The sequence below is a fragment of the Emiliania huxleyi genome (genome assembly GCF_000372725.1).
Source record: "Emiliania huxleyi CCMP1516 unplaced genomic scaffold EMIHUscaffold_242, whole genome shotgun sequence".
NCBI classification, from domain to species: Eukaryota; Haptophyta; order Isochrysidales; family Noelaerhabdaceae; genus Emiliania; species Emiliania huxleyi.
The window spans coordinates 66,876-87,102 of NW_005200233.1; the positions used below are offsets into that span (position 1 = coordinate 66,876).

Sequence of the window (20,227 nt, forward strand, 5' to 3'; positions counted from 1 at the left end):
GGGTGCTAGCACGCGCGACGCCCTCAGCGAGCCGCGCAAAGGGAGACATGGGGAGATATGGGGAGATCGCTGCAGGGGAGATATGGGGAGATCGCTGCACCTCAGCGAGGCGCGCAGCGGGAGATATGGGGAGATATGGGGAGATAGCACCTCAGCGAGGCGCGCAGCGTTGGCGCGGCGGAGAGCGGCACCGCGCCCCAGACGGCAGGGGTGGTGGTGACGTGCGTGGAGGAGGTGCGGGCGAGGGCGGTGTGCACCGACCCCCGCACCTGAGATGTGGGGAGATATGGGGAGATATGGGGAGATAGCGAGGGCGGTGTGCACCGACCCCCGCACCTGAGATGTGGGGAGATACGGGGAGATATGGGGAGATAGCGAGGGCGGTGTGCACCGACCCCCGCACCTGAGATGTGGGGAGATATGGGGAGATATGGGGAGATAGCGAGGGCGGTGTGCACCGACCCCCGCCACTCCTCGGTTAGGGTTAGGGTTAGGGTTAGGGTTAGGGTTAGGGTTAGGGTTAGGGTTGGGGTTGGGGTTAGGGTTAGAGTTAGGGTTAGGGTTGGCACCTCGCGCAGCGGCGGAAGCACCAGCGCCGCGCCCGCACACAGCGCGGTGAAGGCCTGCAATACACGGCGGGAGAAGGGGGGGGGGGGGGGGGGGGGGGCCCATTGGGGGAAAAACCCCTCCCTCCCCCCCCTACGGGGGGGCCCAATGGCCCCGGGGGTACCGCCAAAATCCGGCAGTAGTAGTCAGCAGTGGTAGTAAGAGGGAGGGGACGCGCCTCGCCAATCGAAGGGTCGAAGGAGACGGCGGAAGCGAGCAGCACACGGCAGCCTCGCGCCACGCCGTGCGCCGCCGCGTTTGCGACAGCGTAGGCGGCGAGAGCGCGCCGCTCAACCGCACAGCCCTTCGGTTCGCCGGTCGAGCCAGACGTGTAGCAGACGTACGCGAGGCGAGGCCTACAGGGAAGTGTCCACGAGGTGTCCACGAAGTGCGGAGCCAGACGTGTAGCAGACGCACGCCAGGCGAGACCCGTCTGCCGCAGCGCGAAGGCGGGACGCCCAACCCTCCGACCCCCCGCCTCCCGCCCCTCCTCCCTCCCCCCCGAGCAGCATCTCGCCGGCGTCCGCCTCGATCACCGCCACTTTCCCACCGGCGGCGCGTCGGACGGCCGCAACAGCCTCAGGCAGAGACCCGGCCGGCAGCGTGGCGACGGGCGGCACGAGAGCGGCGGCGGCGGCGGTGTCGTGCAGCACGTGCCTCAGCCGCTCGGCGGGCGAGGCGGGGTCGCAGAGCACAAACGCGCACCCGGCGAGGAGTGCGGCGAGCGGGCCGATCACGACGAGAGGACCATCCGCCGCGACCACGGCCACAAACGGAGGGTCGACCGGCTGGCCGCCGCTCGGCGTGGCCTCCGGAGCACCCGCACCACGCGCCAGGGCGCCGGCGATGCGATCCGCCAGACGCGAAGCAGCGCTGATCAGCTGAGGGAGCGTCATCTCGCGCGGCGGGTCCGAGGTCGCGTCGACGAGGGCGGACGAGGCTGCGCCGCCCTCGGACTCGATCGCTAACGCTAGAAGCGTGAGCGGATCCAGCTCCATGGATGGTAAGCGGTGTGAACAGGATTCGGCACTTCGAGTACCCGGGTACGTGTGAACCAGCGCACAGCGCCATAGGAGGTATTTTCTTCTCAATAACAAGGCTGTGAACAGGATTCGGCACTTCAGCAGCTTGCATACACTCATACATTGGATTGTCATCGCCTGTGAGTGCAAGAAGGGCTAGCCGCAGGCAGCTAGCCCATGAGGAGAGCGTCCATAGACACCTCACTAGACCCCACATACGGTCTCGTCCGTGCCTCGCAGGCCGGTGAGATTGCTAGAGGTGGAGCAAGCTGCTCTAGCCTCACATGTCACTTCCTGTCGTCTGTTGTTTGAGTTGTGCCCTTGTTTGTGCCCTTGGCACCGTGGAGTGCTGGGGGGGGCGACAGGGAGGATGTGGCCCTGAGTTATGTGTACGCCGACTCAGGGTGTGTGGCAGCCAGCTGGCTGTGTGTCTTGTGAGCTTGTTTGTGTCTGTGTGTCGCTCGTGCGTGTCGTCATCATCTGTCCAGCGTCCTGGACATTCTGGACATTTGCTAAAGCTTGCTAAAGCACCTTCTGGACATTCTGGACATTTGCTAAAGCTTGCTAAGCACCTTCTGGACATTCTGGACAACTGGCGCGAACTCGCGCCGAAGGGCGTGTTGGGAAGATTCTGTGATTACCGCTGCGTGGTCGCTCGGTGGCCGTCGCGATCGGTCGTCCCGTGCCGGCCTCGGCCTCGCGGCCCTCGCACACCTTGGGTTCGTCTAAATTCGAATCGCCGTTGTGGAGTACGGGCGCGGCAAAGACGGCGCCTCGACAGCGCCTCGACGGCGGCCGCAAAAGCCGTCTCATGCACGTCGCCGCGCGGCCTCGAGGCGCCGCGAGCGTGCACTGCGGTCAGCACTACCCGCTCCGGCCCGAGACGGCCGACGCGCGCGCTCTCGCTCCCACCTCTCCACCCAGACGCTCCACGGTCGCTGTGTCGCAGCTGTGTCGCGGCATAACCACCGAGCCGCAGCGCGGCGCTCGGCCCGCGCCGCCGTCTCACGAGCTCGTCTCTCGCCCGCCGCGCAGGCGAAAACCAACTCGATGCCTCAAGGCTTGACTCGAACGACTCTCGTCACTGTACCCGCCCTCGTGCCACGCTGCAGCCGCCGCTCTCGTCTCTCCTCTGTCGCTTCGCCGCGGTCGCGGCCGCACGGAGGTGCCACGGGCGGTGCGAGTGATACTCCGCTTCGCGCCGTCCGGCTCCATATACTGCGACTGTCGCGCCGCGGATGAAAAAAAGGGTCCTGCCCCGCGCGCCTCGCGCCGCCGCGGCACTTGTTTGTAGTTTTTTTTGAGAGCGCCTTCGTTGTTAATAGTACAAACCCAATGGTCCCTTGAGCGGTCCGTCGTTGCAGTCGCACACACTCACACGCCACGCCGAACCGCGCGCCCACCCGCTGCCCCGCCCAGGCGGGAAAGAGATGAGGAGATGGGACAGCGAAGGAGGAGCTATGATGTAACATACTTGACCCCCCCCCTTGGGCCCTCGTGTTTTTCGTGCCAAACCAGCGCGATCTCGGCGGGGCGTCAGCGCCTCTCGGAGGGGCATCATGCGCTCCCGGGGCCGCCCGACGGCGCGGGCCTCTTGCTGATGGACCCAGCCGAGGTGCCCAACCAGTTGGAGTGGCGCTGACGCGCCGCGCGCGACCACCAGCCAGCTTTTCAGCGCGGTCGAGGACGGTGCGCCGAAAGAGTAGACAGTCTCCGGTCCATCCGGAATTTTGTCGTTTTAGTTAGCACTGCTGCTGCAGACAGGGCCCGCGTGACCCCATGCCCTTCCCGGATCCAGCTCGCTGAGGTGTGACGTCACCCCGGTGGCCGCCCACAGGTGGCTGACGAAGCGCCACTCATCGCTGCTTTCGCGCGCCTGCTCCACAGAGGGCTCCTGCGGCTCTCCCTCGTCGCGTGACCGCCGCCGACAGCATGTGCTCCGTCGTCCCCGCCGGCGCGGAGCTGCGCCACGTCGAATTGTTCGGTGGCTCGACCGCCGGCGCGCCCATCCTCGCCTCCTGCGCGCCTCACACCCAGTATTTTCCTCGCGCGCGGCCGACAAAGTAGGCACACGACCACCTCCCTCCCACTCACCCCCCCCCACGATGCACAGCCCGTCCACTCTCGCCGGCAAGGCGCACGGAACGCCCAATTTGGGCTGGAAATGCCGCCGCCACGGGTTGGTGGCGCCCTCGGCAGCGGGGCAGCGCCACGCCGCGCAAACTTGCGCGACAAACTTGCGACCTCTGTCCCTCGTATTCACCCCAGATTTTGCCCTATCCAGGCTCACCCGGTACCGCGAGCGACGAGCCGCGCCAAGTTTGCTCCATTTCCGACAAGTTCATCCCGCCCGAACGCCGATCTTCGGCCGCCTGGAGGCCCAGGACGGGGCTCGGGACCGGCCAGGTGTGGATTCTCCACGGCGCTGCGGTGTATCTGCGCGCCCATGGCGCGTTCAGGGGTGTGCCTGAGGCGTGTAGACTGCGGGGCGCCGCGATAGCGCGGCGCCGACGGTTGTGTCGCGCACTGTCACACCCACGACACGGTCACAGTGTGTGTGCAGTGCGTCCACTCCGGCGACCGTGACGCCGTCGGTTCTCGCCTATACCGGCTAGTGTGGAGCTCTCAGTGTGGTTGCGAGTTGTACTAGTGATGCTGCACTAGGCGGCCCGTTTTTAGCAAAAAGCAGATACCACATCGCGTGTGGTCGTCGAAAAACCGCATCTTCGCCCGTCTGGGACCTCTTCGTACGGCTCCAAAAACCGCTCCTTAACGACGGCTACGCGGCCCGGCGGTCGATCTGCGCCTTCTCAGCGGTGGAGGGGATGTGGGCGGTATGTGCGTACCGCGTGGTGTTGCGACGGTTTGACGAGTGCGACTCCCAGCGTCGACTTTTCGACCCCACGGAGCCTCTGCTGCTCCGGGGGGGGGGGTCTGCAGACCACCCGGCCGAACTTCAGAGTCGCGGTGCTCCTCAAATACCGCTCAAACGCCCACGATGTTGTGGAGGGGACATATGCTGATGATCCTGGCCCGATTGGTTCGCTCAGAAAGCTTCTGGGCGGTCGTTAAGGTTCGCTCCCCGCACACCGGCCCGGAAGTATGTTACATCATAGAGCCTCAAACACGTATGGGAGGGTTCAGTTGTGCGCCACGCTGCCCGGCGTTTCTCACTTTCCGGGACAGCCCCGCCCTTGCGAGGCGGGAAAGTGACGGCTACCCCGTACGCCCTGCGGCTTCTACCCCGACGCCGACCGCCCATCCCCCCCTCCTCGTTCCCCCCTCGAATTCTCCGGACCCCGACAAGCCGCCTGACGATGGGCTCCTGCCCCGCACGCCCCCGCCCCTTCTGCCCCTCGCTCACACCCCGGCGCCCGACACGCACAGGGACCCCGACAAGCCGCCTGACGATGGGCTCCTGCCCTGCACGCCCCCGCCCCTTCTGCCCCTCGCTCACACCCCGGCCCGACACGCACATACAAGACAAACCCGGCGTCCTGCTCTCAAAAGAAAAAGAAAAAAGGGAATGAGGAGACCAGCGGGGGAGACTCCCCGCCTATGCAAGCCCCAGAGAGGGGCCGCCATCGCCGAAGCTGTGCCAAAGCATAACTCCAAAACCCGCAGCGGCCCAGGGGGCCTTGGGGGCAGCCTGCCGGACCGCCGCTGCACGGGGCTAGGCACCAGAAGATGAGTGGAATTGATGAAGTGGGCCGTTGTCCGTGCCTCCCCTCTATACGTCAGAGTGGGACCTACGCCGCGCCGGGTAAGGGGCGCGCCCGGTCCTCGACGGAGCCGCGCGCCCCAAACGACCCAGGCGGCGAGTAGTCGTCCTCGAACCTTCGACATGTAGTTGCCCATAGTTAGCGCCCGCCCGCCCCCCCCTCCGTCGCTTCGCAAACGAAAAAACAAAATAAAACCAAGCAAAAGAGAAAGCGATGCCAAAAAACGAGTGCGTAAACGGCGTCACAAAGCCCGCCGGTTTTGATCGACAATCGTGAGATTGACCGCCGTCGACCAGAGAATGGCAGACGATGCGTCAGCTTGTGCGGCGCTCGCGCCGCGCAGGCTGGCCCATCGAGGGCACTCTCTGGCGCTGTCCGGGCCAAGCGCGGCGCCGCGCATGCTGCGTGCCACTCGCCGTGGCTTGCGGTGCAGCGCCACTGCAGCCTCGAAAACGTCGCGCACAGCACCAGCATGCTGCCCACCAGGCAGCAGAGTGCTGCACCGGCGTGCAGCGGACGCTGCGGCGCTGCGGCACCGCCTCCCCGCCCTGTCCACGGAGCAGACGAGCGGCGGCACGGCCTTCCACCAGCTGCAGGAGGTGCGCACTTCTCAAAGGAAGCACAGGATGCTCCCGCAGTTTACGCAGCCTTGTGCAGCGCAGCGCACGGGCCACGCCACACAAAGCCGACCCTCAGTCTGGCCTTTTTTTTGCTTGTTTGTTGTTGTATACCGCCTTGAGATGTAACAATCACAGATTCAGTAAGAGTCTGATGGGTATGACCACACTTGGAGAGGTGTACAGAATGTCCAGAATGTCCAGAAGGTGTCCAGAAGATGTCCAGAAGGTGTCCAGAAGATGTCCAGAAGGTGTCCAGAAGGTGTCCAGAAGGCTTCTGGTCAAAATGCAGCTATTTAACCTTTCGCCATTTGAGAAGGCCAGCTCCCCACCCCTGGCTTAATTAGTAATAGATCTAGATCTTTCAATTGTGCCGCTCTCAAATCTAGTCTGGTTCAGAATGGCGTCCGCGGTCCCGAGATATTACGTAACAAAGGTTTCCCTGGACGCTCCACAAACCCTATTCCGAGGGCTGACTCGCGACGGCAACGGGGCGGCGAGCCGGGTGGCGGGTTGCGGGGAGGAAGGAGGGGACGCGCCACGAGAAGGGGGGAGGGGCGCTCTCACGTCTGGCTGGCCCGCCCCGGCCCCCACGGGGTCGGGATGGTCGATGATGCTGCTCTAGGCGGTCGTTCCGGGTCGCCAGACCGGTCCTGCGGCGGAGTCGGAGGGTGAGGGGCAAGGGCACGGCCGTGCGGCGGAGGGGACTCGCATCGCGCAGCTCGCAGCAGCCCGAGAGGGCCTGAGCCCGGCCAGGGAGTTACCCACCGCTCGGGCCAAAGAGACAGCGTCGCTGGAGCTCCCCGCGGCCATTTTGTACGCCCGATGCACGCCTGACCCGGGAGGGGGAGGGGTGGTCAGAGAGACGCGGCGGGCCGGGGAGAGAGGGGACGCGCGCGCCTTCGAATACTCACTCGTGGCGCCGGCCGGCTCGCAGGGGCCGCCAGCGCCGCTACGGAGGCGCTGCCCGCCGGGAAGGTGCTTGGGAGGGGCGCTGGTCACTCCTTGGCGGCGCCTGCGGCCGGAGGGACGTGGGCTTCGGCGTGGCGAGCAGCGCGGGCGAGAGAGGGACGGCGCGCGGCTCCCAAACGAGCCGCACGGGCTTCGTCTGGGCCGCCGAGGCCACCCCCTTGGTCGCGGCGGCGGGCGTAGCTGACTTTGCTCGATTTTTAGCAAAACGGCCCCAGACCCTTGGGGACACCTCTCGGGTGGGCTCGGGTGCACCCGGGGCCCCTCCCCGAAAGGCAAGTCTTAGCCACATGAAATCCGAGACCCCTCGTCCCCACCCCCCCAACCCCCCCACCCCCTTGCTCCCCTCCCCCCCTCGGGAGGGCCGAACTGAGGCGGCCGCCCGTGGGGACCCCGCAATTCCCTTCCCCCCTCGGAGGGGGCCGGACGAGGCGTACCCCGAGGGCCCCACTCTTTCCTTCGCATAGCGGCCACTCTTCGGATCGCTGGTCGAGCGACCCGGGGGATGCCCCGCGCGCCTGACCCAGGCGCGAAAACGAATCTGCGAGGCGTGGCCGCTCATGCGGCCCGATGGGGAGGAGGGGAAGACGTAGGGCGTGCTTGCGCGCCTTTCTGAGGCCCCTCCAACCCACCCGCGCTAGGTCTCGGGGGACGCAGGGGTCAGCCCCGCGCGACCTCGGGAACTAGCCGGGGCAGTCGGAGAAGGGGCAACTCCGTGCACTGACGGTCGGCCGCCAGAAAACACGCCTCCGTGGCTCGGGTTACACCAATCCTCGCTACCCAACGCGGCCAAAGGATATCCACCTCGAGAACCTCGAGAGAGAACACACACAGGTAGGTGGGTAGGTAGAACACACGCTTTGGGCGCATTTTTATTTCTTTTTTGAGAGCGCCTTCGTTGTTAAGGTTGCTCCCGGCCCAGCGGGGATTTTGGCCTACTCAGTGATCGTCTAAAGGGCCCTAATGGCCTGCAAAGTGAAGCTTAATCGTTGGTAAAGTAACGATTAAGCGCGGTCTAAATGGCTTTTAAGTTCCAAATCCGAAGAGCTTCGGAGGTACGCGTGGCCGCTCACCCACTATGGCCGCTCAACGTTTTGAAAGTCATACCAAGTAGAGTTCACACGGGGGGGGGGGGGGGGGACCAGCCGCCCCCGGACCCCCCCACAAAACGCGGAATGCCCGGACCCTCGGGGTGCCGCGTCGGCCCTAGGCCGAGCACCCAGGCGACGCGCGAACGGCCAACCATGACAACCAAGCTCCACGCAGGCGCCTCATACTTCCTATCCGGCGTCATGCAAGGCAAGAAGGCCGACGGCGAGGGCATCGCTGGAACCGTGCCGCAGGACTACCGCCGAGAGATGAAGGATGCCATCCTCGCAGTGGACCATGGCGCCGCCATAATCGAGCCGTGGGATCTCGTCGGAGCAGAGGTGCAGAAGATCTACCGGGATGGCACGCCACAATCGGCGATGTTCGAAGCCGATGCAGATGTGAAGCATTGCTTCGAGGTCTGCGTGGACGCCGCGGCGCACGCGGATGTCGTCGTCTCATTCCTGCCAGAGGCTTCCATGGGCTCCGCGGTTGAGATTTATGCTGCCAAGCAGGCTGGCAAGCCCGTACTCGTCATTGCGCCAGGCACTATGGCGCAGAATTGGGTGGTGCGCTCCTACGCGGATCGCGTCTTTCCGTCCATCGATGCGCTGCAAACATGGCTGGCGTCGCAGAATGCAGCTGATCGCGCTGCACCCACTGCTCGCGTGCACCACGACAGCCTCGCCACCTACGCACGCGTGTGGGCGCTCCAGCGCCTCGTGGACATGACTCTCGGTGGCAACCAGACCCTCTCTGTCGAGGCGACGAATGCCTACCTCGAGGCGCTCCTCTTTGCCATCCTTCTCGCCATCGTCGGCGTCACCGGCTCCGTGCGAGCACAGCTGGGCACGGCCCTCTGCATCGCGGCGGTGACCTTCGTCAAGGCACCGTATGTATGGGATTGCGACTACTGGCTCCTCCTCACCGACCTGTCGCTGCTCGTGCTCTTTCTGGCGCATCGCCGCAGCGCCAGCAAGAGCCTCCGCCTAGAGCCTTCAGCGGGCGAGCGCGCCAGCCTCTTTGCCGCCGCGTCCTCGCTCATCCAGGAGCAGATGGGGCTGCTCTACGTGGCGGCGGGTTTTTGGAAGCTCAACTCGTCCTTCCTCTCGCCGCGCCACTCGTGCGCGCCCGTCTTCTTGCTGCAGCTCTTCGCCGACATCCTCACGCCTCGCGGCCTCGAGCTGCCTGCCGTGCTCGCCTCCGCTCTCGGCCAGATGGCGCCGCTGATGGTCCTCGTTGGCGAGCTCTCACTTGGCGTCCTGCTGCTGCTGCCGAGCCGCACCCTCAATCGTCTCGGCGTGGCGCTCGCGCTGCTATTTCACACCGCCGTCGCCGTCTGCCCGCCGCCCAATAACGTGGCCATCTTCTCGATGCTCTGTGCCTCACGCCTCGTGCTTGCCCTGCCGTGCGGCTTTGACGCCGCCGCCACCGAGCTCAAGGCCCTCGTAGGCGGCGCCGGCGCCCGCAGGTCGCCGCCGCTCGTCGCGCGCCTCTATTATGCCGCCGCCGCCGTCGCAGTGGCCATCGCTGCCGCACTCGCCGACCATCGCGAGGCGCTCGCTTTCTTCGATTGGGGCTTGCCCCTCTTTGTCGCTCTCGGCGCCTTCGTTTGCCGTGCAGTGTTCCTTGATGGTGAGGGTGCCACGAGCATGCCGACGGCTGCTGAGACGCTTCCGCTGTGGCGACTGCGTTTTGGCATCCGAAGCTTGACGCTCTTCTACGCGTTTGGCGCCATTGTGCTGGGCGTGCACGATCAGGGCCAGCCGCATATGTATGCCAATCTGAGGCTCCACGGCGGCTCGAACCACTACCTCATGCCAACGGGGCTGCTGCAGACACTCTTCGAAGGTGCCGACCCGCGTAGCCCCCTCGGCGACTTTTCCGGTGGCGTGGTGCGCATCGAGCAGACGACCTCCCCGTCGCTCAACGCGGCTTATCCTGCCGAGTACACCACGCAGTTCTCCAGCCGCACGCGCCAATTGCTCATGCAGGCGGGGCACACGGGGCGCATGTGGAACCCGATGCTCACGCTCATCACATCCTGTGAGGCGCCGTGGGATCCTAAAGGCGGCACGCCCTTTGTCAAGTACACGCTGCCCGCGCTCGAGCTGCGGCGCTTTGTGCACGAGCTGCGCCGAAAGGGCGAGGCCTTCGAGCTCACGTACACGCGGCTGCACAAAGCCACCGACGCCAGGACGCGCGTGAGCAGCGCACAAGGTACGACCATCACGCTGCGCGAGGATGGCAAGGGGGGGCGCAGCTGCACCGTCATTAGCGGCGGCGGCCTCGTCGGCGGGGTGGCCGCCGCCATCGGCCTCGGCAAGCCGTGTGATGCCGACGAGCTCGTGCTGCTGCCGCCGCCGTCGGCGATCGCGCGCAAGCTGCTGCTCTTCGAGCCGTACCCGATTGTTGAGGGCGACGAGGAGGAGGTGCACTGCTTTGGGCCGTAGCCCGATGCCCGTGAAAAGCGGTAGGTAGCTAGGGAGATTACCATATGCTACACCTACAGTACTGCTTTGAGCCCTCTGCAGGAGGCCCACATTATAGGCTATTCCAGGCTAGTATAACAACCCCTCTCGTCCAAAGTTGTCGCTGCAAAAGCATTCCCACGGCAACTATCTTACATAAAATTTCTTTGTACACGCCTTTGGGACTAGTGCACTAGTCAAGAGCAGTTGCTGACGTGCTCGGTGGGGGGGGGGGGGGCATCTAAAACCAAGGGACTCCCCCCCATGCCATATCTTTTATTGTGCCTAGGTTGTAGAGCACCTTAAAAAAGTACTTTGTCTTGGAGTGAAAAGTTTTTCGATGAGGTGGGGGTCAGTGGTGAGCAGATTCCCAGATTCTCCAGATTCCCCCTCAAAAACCTCCCCTTTTAGTTGAGTTCATTGCGGCCGCGGGTTTGCTCGGATTACTTTTCACTCTAGTTTTTTGGTGTTCCGGTGCCTACAAAAAATATCCGAGATCATATGGAGCTGACCACAGGGTTTGCGGCGATCACTGTCCTACCAGCGGGCACAGTGGGCCGCGGACACCCGTGAATGAGCCACATGAAATCCGAGAGCCCTCCCCACCACCCCAATCCCCCCACCCCCCTCGGGAGGGCCGAACTGAGGCGCCCGTGGGGACCCCGCAATTCCCTTCCCCCCTCGGAGGGGGCCGGACGGGGCGTACCCCGAGGGCCCCACTCTTTCCTTCGCATAGCGGGTTAGCGGCCACTCTTCGGATCGCTGGTCGAGCGACCCGGGGCGCGGGGGATGCCCCGCGCGCCTGACCCAGGCGCGATAACGAATCTGCGAGGCGTGGCCGCTCATGCGGCCCGATGGGGAGGAGCGGGGCGAGCCCCCTCCAACCCCCACCCGCGCTAGGTCTCGGGGGACGCAGGGGTCAGCCCCGCGCGACCTCGGGAACTAGCCGGGGCAGTCGGAGAAGGGGCAACTTCCGTGCACTGCTCTGGGCCGGCGCGGAGGCCCCAGAGGGTGTCCATGCGGGGGGGAGATGGGGTCCCCCAGCCCGCCGCAGGCGCCGATTTTTTCGCTATTTTTCTTTTTTGGCGATTTTTTACTTGTTTTCATGGGAATTCGGCGTACTTGCGGCCATGCTATCACGCCTTGCGACAGCCTGTCGGCGCTGCTGACCGTGCCATGATGCACAATTGATCACCTGCATAGCTCGCGGCCTTAGTATCAAGCACTCAGCGACGACCTGATCGTACGGCCAGTAGGAAGGTGTCCTTCCATCGTGTGCACGCTTCTGACGCAATGCGCGTCACAAACTGCCTCGGATTGGCTGCTGGCACTCTCAAGGCTATGCCTACACAGCCTCGCGCGCATGGGCAGTCAAAAGGGACCACGCACTTCTCAGGACAGCGCCGGTGCCTCTCTCTTGGACCGGAAAACTTGGTGGTATCGTGTCACCAATGTGGGACCAGTGCGGCATCGCGCCACCGACAGCTCTGAACTGCGCCTCACCACTGACCGGGAAGGCCGCCAAGTGGGCCAGCACAGGTCGCACATGTGGCAGCAGTCAGCAGTGCATGGCTGATAGCTAGAGCAGCAGCGTCAGGGTCGCAGGGTCGGATCGTGTCAAGCCTCTCGCCCGGCCGGCCGCGTGCAGACGTCGGCCTTGTCTGCTGTCTGCAGTGATCGGTCGGCGGTCAGTACGACCGATCAGGTTGGAGGTTTCTCATGATTGGAGGGTCTATCTGTGTGTACTCCTCGAGATCTCTCCAAATCTGCCCTCTAATCAACCGTAATCATTCGGGAAGTCGGTGCTAATAGAGACTAATAGAGCCGGAGCCCCGTTTCCGCACTGCGGCGCGGCGCACGGTGTGGGCCGGGGCCCCCGCGCCGGCCCAGAGGTGCACTGACGGTCGGCCGCCAGAAAACACGCCTCCGTGGCTCGGGTTACACCAATCCTCGCTACCCAACGCGGCCAAAGGATATCCACCTCGAGAACCTCGACAGAGAACACACACAGGTAGGTGGGTAGGTAGAACACACACTTTGGGCGCATTTTTATTTCTTTTTTGAGAGCGCCTTCGTTGTTAATAATAATAGAGAGCGCCATTTGTTTTTTCGCTAAAATTCCTTTTTCGCTGTGAGAGAGAGTTGTTTTGTTTAAATTCTTTTTTCGCACAACAGATTGTGAATGAGCTTGCCAAGAGAGAGAGAGAGATTTTTAGCAATACCAAACAACTCTAACACTCACACGTCATTTGGGGCCTGGAGCCCTGTTCACGCGCGCGCGAGACGTGCAGACAGGGTTGCCAGGTGAGAGTTTTGTGAGAGTTTTGTTTTGCTTGCCAACGGTGAGGGCGGTCGAGTGCACGGAGCTACTCGAGTAAGTGCCTCGCCGTCCTCGCCGGAGTCGCTTAGGCGGCTCCAGTGGTGTACCTGTGTTAGTGCCAGTGCGCGCCAGTCCCGTGCCCAGTCCTGTGCCCAGTGTTGTGCGAGGGAGTTTTGTTGTAATTTTTTTCATTCCCTTGTTTAAATTCTTTTTTCGCACAACACTGGGCACGGGACTTGGTGTACCTGTGTTACCAGTGCGCGCCAGTCCCGTGCCCAGTGTTGTGCGAGGTGCTGAAAATTCTTTTTTCGTACCTGTGTCGAACCTGTGTGCTGTGCGAGCGGGGTTTTGTTGAATTCTTTTTTCGCTTGCCACCACAGCTCGCCCAGGCCCCCTGGCTGCGCAGCGCTGCGGCGCTGCAGCTCTCCCAAGTACAGCACAGGCGAGCGGAATGCCGTTGACGAGTGCACAGCCGCGGCGCCGTACTCGCCGCGCGACGCAGCTCCTGGTGGCGCTTGCGCTTGCGCTGGCGCTCATGCTCCTCGGGCACGTCGGCACCGCGGCCACGCTGTCTGACTGGCGAGACGCGGCGATGGCGGCGACTGTGGCGACGCTGGACACGCAGACGCCGCCTACAGCCTCTCCGCCTACAGCCTCTCCGCCATCCGGCGCCCCGCCGTCCGCCTCGCCGTCTCCGCAGGACACCTCGACTGCGCTCTCGCTGCCGCAGGAGCGGCGCTCGAGATCCGAGCCTCCGCCTCCGCCTCCGCCTCCTCCGCCGCAGCCGCAGCCGCAGCCGCGCACAGCCTCGCCGCTCGCGGCCTTGCCGCCGGAGCGCGACTGTGGCAGGAGGGCGGCTGCAGTCTCCGCCCCGCCCTGGCAGCCCTCGCCGCTCGGCGGCAACGGTCGCATCTTTGCTCGTCCCGAGACGCTGCGCCCCACGAGGAACCCTCCTTGAGCCTTCCCGGAGCGCACGCGCAGGCCTCGTCCAGCTAGTGGCGACGCTCTCCCACGCGCGCCACGCCCTGCCTCCGAGGGGGGACCCCGAAGCGGCGTCCGCCCCGCGTCTGCGCCGCAAGAGCGCGCGGCGCTCACTCTTTGAATTGGTAATGAGCTGACTAGGAAGCGTGCGGGCCGCAGCTGACCGCAGAGGGCGAGGCGGCTTGGGCACTCGCGTCGCAGATTGTGGAGGCGGTGCCGATGGCAGAGGCCCCGATAGCAGCCGAGAGCAGCCGAGAGCAGCCGAGATTGTGGAGACGGCGCCGACGGCACCTCGTCGATGTGGCCCGCTGAATGCGATTGCGTGTGGTGATTAGGCCGAGCGCGAGCGTGCGGCAAGTAATGAATCAGTTAACTAGTGATAACTAATTACTTACTTGAGTAGGCCGAGCGCGAGTTCGCGCAGCGCGTCGCCGCGGCGGAGGAGGAGAGGAGGCAGAGGGAGGCGCGCTCGGGCGCGTCTCCTCCTCCTCCGCCTCGGCCACTTCCTCGAGCTCGCGCCAGCAAGCAATTGATCAATTGATGAATGCATGAGCTAAACCACTCAGTAGGCCGCTTCCTCGAGCTTCGCCTCCGCCGCCTCCGCCGTGCGCCGCGACACACTCTACAGCGCACTCTTCGACGTCCAACTGTCGACACACACCCGCACCGTTGCCTGTACTACGTATGTTCCGGCAAGCGCAATTCGGAAAAGTACTTATGCACACCACGCGTGGACAAGTATTGCACGGCGTGACAAGGAAGGGAGGGAGAGGCGATGGTGTGCTCCAGCGGCCTCTCCACGTCCTTCCTCTGCGGCAGGTGCACCGAGGGGCCGGAGGTTTGCCTTGCGGCGCTGGTAGCGAGCGTGCCGGTGCTGGACGGCACGACCGGCAAGTTCGTGCCGGTTCTCGCCGCACCGGGGCTCTTCCACACGACGGCAGTTTGTGGACGGCGTCGGTGCACACGTGGCGTTGCGAGTAGGCATTCCGCCGCACCGGCCTCCGCCGCACGGCAACAACGGCGTCTCTTCAACACGTTGCGGTGCGAGTAGGTTTTGACGCACCAGTCTCCTCCTCTCGACGGCCATCTTCTGTCTGCCTCTGCGACGCGGGGTACCGCATCCGTCTACGATGGCGCCGGCACTGTCTGGGCGCGTGTTGCGGCCAGGATTGCGGTCTTTTCTGAGCTCGTATGAGCGTCAAGGATGGAGGGTCTTCCTCTTAGGCGTGCCGTCCTAGAAGGTTCCGAGAAGGTTCCGAGAAGGTTTCTAGAAGAGCCTCTCCTCTTCAGGCGTGCCGCGGCCAGGATTGCGATCGGGCAGGCGGCGGCGGCGGCGGCGGCGGCGGCGGCGGCGGCGACGGCGGCGACGGCGGCGGAGGAGGAGGCCGCGTGGGTGCTGCGGAGCTGCTCCGTCGGTTGTGGGACGTTTGCGAGCCTAGAAGCGGGAAATACTGATCTTCTGTAGTAAGCTAGGACACTTGCATTCAGCCATTTCAATTATTTCCCGCCGTATTCAGCGGTATTGCAGCTTTTGTATGCACGCGGTGCTCTGGAAAAACGGCAGAACAACTGAGCTCGGTGCTCTCATGACGTAGGCCTGGGAGCCGCAGCTAGAGCTGGAGCTGGCCGCAGAGGCATGCAGCAGCGCGGGTTCGTCGAGAGGAGGCGCGTGCGCGAGCGCGGCGGCGGCACGGAGGCAGCTCGACAGGCGCCGCCGCACGTTGTCTTCCGAGCGCGTGGGTGCGCAGTTGGCGGCGTCGCGCGGGACAGAGGCGCTGGCGCTGGCGGAGGCCAAGTCCGTCATCGTCCAGGGCAGCGTGCGCGCGAGCGGCGCGGCGCGAGCGCTGCATCGTTGACTAAGCTCGAGGTTGATGGAGTGACAGGCAACACGCGCAAGTTCCGCGGGGAGCGCTGCTTCCGCCGCTGCAAGAGGAACGGCGCGTGCGAGCATTGCGGCACGGACCTCTGCTGCCGGAAGGGGTGGGACGCCAACCAGAGCCGTAGCGGAGGGGGGCCCGCCGAGTCGGGTTGCGGCGGACTCGGCGGAGAAGGCAAGCACGTCTGCACGCGCGTGCCGGCCATCGACGCCAACGCGACGGCGCGAGAGAGTTTCGCAGAGGTGCGGCCCGCCCCGGGTCGTCTAATCTCGGCTCATCTCGGTTCGTCTCGCGATCGGAGCAAGCTGAGAGGCGGCTATCTCGTGCAAGCTCGACCAGCCTCGCGCCCGATCGGCGAGTGGACTGTTTGGCTGATCAATCACGTCACTTCTTCAGGCGCTTGCGGCCCACCTCGTGCTTCTGCCGACCGCGCGCTCCTTCGCGGCGCCCGTCACCCTCGCACATGTCGCCTCCGACCTCGGCCTCGCCCTCAACTCCTCCAAGCGAAGGAGTGGCGGTCCTGCCGCCACGGAGTCTGCGGACGCGGCGCCGCCGTGGCGAGGCGTCGGCAGGGCGGGCGAGGCGTTTTGCGGGTCCACCCCAGACGGCCGCAAAGGCTCGCGTCGGTGGCTGAGCTGCGGCGGGCTAGGTGACCACCACGGCGGTGACCTCGAGGCGCAGGGCGAGCTCGAGGCGGCCGTTGCCGCGCGGGCGTGGGTGGCCGGGCCGGGCGAGCGGCGGCAGCTCGTGCTGGCTTGTCCACGACACATCCGTGACATGTCCGCGGCATGTCCTCAGGCGAGCGGCCGGAGCTCGTGCTGACGTACGCGAACGAGGCGGGCACCGCGTGGGTGACGAACCTCGTCCTCTCGCTGCGATCGGTTGGTGTGGACCACTCGCTCATCGTCACGCCGTCAGCGGCACACTGCTCGGCGCTCTTCTCTTCGCCGGCGAGGCTGTCGTGCGGCCACACCTCGTGGGAGGTGCCTGCAATGCAAGCCAAGGAACTCTGGGAACGATTCTTCGTTCATGACTATCCAAGGGTTGCTTACTGACCAGGCGCCCGGCTGCACAGCCGAAGCACGGGGTCGGTTCGTTCACGGCTCACCCCACGGTTGACGATCAGGTACATGCCCAGCAGTCGAGGGACACGGGAACGGTGCATTCAAATCACAAAGCGTCAACAGGTGCCCGGTTGCAGTCGAAAGATGAGGAACAAGATGCGCACGCTCTGGTATTTGCGGCACCACTACATGGTGCGACTGATCGACCTCGGCGCCAGACACGCCCGCGCTCGACACCACCCTGGACCGCCCCGAGGCCAACCGAGGTCGAGGCACGGATTAGGCGTCAACACGCTCATGCTCGACGGCGACATCACGCTGCACGGCAACCCGTACGCGCTGCTCAAGGCGCCGCCGCTTCACCATTCCAGTCAGATCCACACATTGCTGCGCACCTCTGGCCGAGGCGCTGACGAGCAACACCGCGCTGCAGTCGCTCTTGATCTAGTAGCGTTGGGGGAAGAGGTCCAGACGACCAACAGCCCGACGAGTCAACCTTGGCACACTGATCATGCTCCCTTGCTCAAGGCGCCGCCGCTGGCCCGCCACCAGCTGCTCTACTCGCTCGACCACCGCAACTTTTGCGACGAGGTCAACATCGGCTTCATGTACTGCCAGGGCTGCGCGCGCCGCGGCCGCGCGCAGTGGGTCGTCAACGAGACGCTCCGCCGAGAGCGCTCCTTCTGCTCGCCCGACGCGAACGCGGTGTACGGCGACGGCGGCACTTTCTTCGCCGCCACGGACGCCGCCGGGGTGTGCATCTCTCCGCCGCACCGGCACCGGCCCCGGGAGGAGGAGGCTTCTAGGGCGCGTCTCTTGACGCCCGGCGGGGCCTCCCTGCACAGGTCACCTCCCCGCCGCACCGGCCCCGGCTGTGGGCGTCGGCGCAGGACCAGAAGGTCATGTCGGACGTCCTCGCGTCGTCCTGCTGCGGCAAGGACGTGTACCGCAAGCTCATCCCGTACCACTACACGCTGCTCGACAAGGCGGCAGTGAATTCAGTCACTGGTGGGTGGAATTAATGAATGCGTTGACCATTGGACACGCTGCTGACAAGGCGGCCTTCGCGAGGCACTTTTACCCGACGGGCAGGTGCAACGAGATGAAGCGCGAGCGCGGCAACGGCGCGTGCCATCCCCCCCTCCCCCCCTCCCTCGCCCTCCCTCTCCTCCTCTCCCCCTCTAGTTCTCCGCTCCCCCCCCCCCCCCCCCCCTGCCCCCCCCCTCCCATCGCCACGCCGGGCCGCACGCCAAGCAGCGCAACATGAGAGCGCACGCTCTCTGGCCCTAGGCGCGGGCGGATGCCACTACGCGCCACTCCTCCTCTACAACTCCTCGGACGGCGCGCCGCCGCCGCCAGAGACGATGGCGACGGTCCCGTGGCGCATGCTCTCGTCGTGGCACGGCACCTACATAACTCACTGCTCATTAGCTCGCAGTCGATTAATTAATCAGGCGCGTGCTGTCGTCGTGGCACGGCACCGGCGACGGAGAGCGGGCCGGCTGGTCGGGGTCGTGGTACGCTCTCTCCCCATCTCTCCCCATCTCTCCCCATCTCTCCACATCTCCCCACATCTCCCCACATCTCCCCCTGACTTCGGTGTGGCTACGGACGCAGGCTGAGCGAGCCTCCCGCGTTCGCGCACTTTGTGGGCGGCGACGTCTCGGGCACCAAGGTCGCGTAGCCAATTAATCAAGTGATCAATCAACGAGTGAACTAAGGAATGAACGAATGAACGCACTCATCGCGGCGGCGTGCCGGGCACCAAGATCGCGATGATACATCTCCCCACATCTCCCCACATCTCCCCACATCTCCCCGCATCTCCCCACATCTCCCCACATCTCCCCACATCTCCCCATATCTCCCCATATCTCCCCGAGGTCGCGCTGATGGAGGCGCTTGGCGTCTGGTACTTCGAGGCCGACGAAGTCGTGCAGCACGTGCGCACGGCCCTCGGCCTGCCCCCCGCCAACCCGACGGGCGGAGGCCTGCCGCCGCAGCTGCTGCAGAGCGGATGTGCCGCCGGTCTTGCGCAGCACTGTTGGGCAGACTGGGCGCTGCTGCCGCCGCCTCCTCGCCCCGCCGCCGGACGCGGCGCGCCACTGCTGGCGCCGGCGGGCGGGGGAGGGAGCGGCGTGAGCACGCCGCTCGCTGTACCGCTCATTGGCGCCGGAGCAGCCAGCGCTCTCGAGACCATCGGAGGAGTCAGCGGAGCTCCGCCGCCGCCGCCGACCCCGCCGCGAAACGCAACCTCCTCCGCCGCCGCCTCCTCTTCCTCTTCCTCTTCCTCCTCCTCCTCTTCCTCCTCCTCCTCCGCCGCCGCCTCCTCCTCCTCCTCTTCCTCTTCCTCCTCTTCCTCCTCCTCCTCCGCCGCCGCCGCCGCCTCCTCCTCCTCCTCTTCCTCTTCCTCCTCTTCCTCCTCCTCCTCCGCCGCCGCCTCCTCCTCCTCCTCCTCCTCCGCCGCCGCCGCCGCCGCGGGCAGCGGCAGCGCGCTCCCCCGCGTTCGGCTGCTGCAGCTGTCCGGCCCCGGCGCGACGCCGCTGCTTCCGACGGGTGCTGCCTTCCTCGAGCACGATTTGCAGGCGCGCGAGTCCGGCTCTCGCCGCAGTCAGCGAGTCGATCCATTCTGAATCCTGTCGTTAGCCGTTCCCTTCACTGCAGACGCGCGTGTCCGGCTCGCCGTAGTGAGGGAGTCCAGGCAATATGAGCCTTCATTCGCCGTTTCCTACTCCCTTCCTCGCAGGCGCGCGTCCGGCTCGCCGTGCTGGGCGCGCCGCCTCCGCCTCGCCAGCGTGCGACGAGTCCATCAGCGAAGTCGCTGCTCACTCACTCACTACAGGTGCCCTCCTCCGCCGCGTCAGCGTGCGGCCGCGCGCGCACTGCGACTCCCCGTGGGCCGTCATGCAGCAAATGGGCTTCCGCGGCGTGTGGCAGACGCCGGGCGAGCGGTGGCCGTTCGCGGGCGTCGGCATCGCAATCGGGCGGTGCGGCGGCGGCGCGCGGGCGGCGGAGCGCGGCAGGGGCGAGGCGCGCAAGTTCTGCTGCAGCCCAATCTACTCGAGACTACCCGAGATTACCCGAGATGACCCGAGATTACCCGAGATTACCCGAGATTACCCGAGATTAGGGCACGTTCTGCTGCAGCCCGATCTACGGGCGGCTGCTGAGCAAGCGGCAGGTTTGGCTGGCGGCGGCTCGGCGCACGCATGTGAGTGGTGAGTCGCTGATGGGCGCTGGACTAGCGACGGATAGGCGGGCTGCGGCGGCTCGGTCCACGCTTCGTTTGTCGAGAGTGGGAAGAGGGCGGCGGTGACCATCCCTCTCTCCGCGCTACCGCGCACGCAAGGCGTCGCATCCTCGACGCACCCTCCTTACTTACTCCGCAATGAACAATGAGTTGATGACGCGATGAAGGCGGCGCCCTCGACGCGCCCCGCCGTGGCCAAGCTGCTCGATCAGCCGCCGTATGCGTCGGCAAAACTGCCC

At 65.2% G+C, this 20,227-nt stretch overlaps 5 protein-coding genes across 5 annotated transcripts in view; 3 read left to right on the top strand and 2 right to left on the bottom strand.

Moving 5' to 3' along the window:
• Positions 1-1,604, bottom strand: part of EMIHUDRAFT_457383 (hypothetical protein) — a gene marked incomplete at both ends in the record, with an annotated part of 4,339 nt that extends 2,735 nt beyond the window's left edge. The window contains 3 exons of the mRNA XM_005778581.1: positions 570-623; positions 731-962; positions 1,036-1,604. Coding sequence (XP_005778638.1) covers positions 570-623; positions 731-962; positions 1,036-1,604 — 855 coding nt within the window. The remainder of the gene's footprint in view (positions 1-569; positions 624-730; positions 963-1,035) is intronic.
• Positions 1,605-3,173: 1,569 nt separating this feature from the next.
• Positions 3,174-4,306, bottom strand: EMIHUDRAFT_367024 (hypothetical protein). Its single transcript, XM_005778582.1, has 4 exons — positions 3,913-4,306; positions 3,474-3,627; positions 3,427-3,435; positions 3,174-3,317 (listed from the first exon to the last, which is right to left on the bottom strand). The coding sequence occupies exons 1-2, from the start codon at positions 3,971-3,973 to the stop codon at positions 3,485-3,487; spliced, it is 204 nt and encodes a 67-aa protein (XP_005778639.1). The 5' UTR covers positions 3,974-4,306; the 3' UTR covers positions 3,174-3,317; positions 3,427-3,435; positions 3,474-3,484.
• Positions 4,307-8,111: 3,805 nt separating this feature from the next.
• EMIHUDRAFT_115140 (Hypothetical protein) lies at positions 8,112-10,478 on the top strand (the record flags this gene model as incomplete). The annotated part of the gene is made up of 1 exon (XM_005778583.1): positions 8,112-10,478. The coding sequence occupies one exon, from the start codon at positions 8,112-8,114 to the stop codon at positions 10,476-10,478; it is 2,367 nt and encodes a 788-aa protein (XP_005778640.1).
• Positions 10,479-13,351: 2,873 nt separating this feature from the next.
• Positions 13,352-18,422, top strand: EMIHUDRAFT_457384 (hypothetical protein; the record flags this gene model as incomplete). Its single annotated transcript, XM_005778584.1, has 19 exons — positions 13,352-13,420; positions 13,939-14,025; positions 14,201-14,295; positions 14,367-14,402; positions 14,617-14,701; positions 14,849-14,947; positions 15,088-15,222; positions 15,393-15,648; positions 15,681-15,916; positions 16,071-16,431; positions 16,473-16,717; positions 16,801-16,861; positions 17,022-17,086; positions 17,267-17,491; positions 17,584-17,724; positions 17,796-17,862; positions 18,029-18,119; positions 18,193-18,255; positions 18,356-18,422. 19 exons carry the CDS (start codon positions 13,352-13,354, stop codon positions 18,420-18,422), a joined length of 2,484 nt encoding a protein of 827 aa, XP_005778641.1.
• Positions 18,401-20,227, top strand: part of EMIHUDRAFT_457385 (hypothetical protein) — a 2,581-nt gene continuing 754 nt past the window's right edge. The window contains exons 1-6 of the mRNA XM_005778585.1: positions 18,401-18,413; positions 18,622-19,323; positions 19,485-19,509; positions 19,581-19,705; positions 19,869-19,919; positions 19,994-20,050. Of these exons, the coding sequence (XP_005778642.1) occupies positions 18,631-19,323; positions 19,485-19,509; positions 19,581-19,705; positions 19,869-19,919; positions 19,994-20,050 (951 nt within the window). The 5' untranslated portion in view covers positions 18,401-18,413; positions 18,622-18,630. The remainder of the gene's footprint in view (positions 18,414-18,621; positions 19,324-19,484; positions 19,510-19,580; positions 19,706-19,868; positions 19,920-19,993; positions 20,051-20,227) is intronic.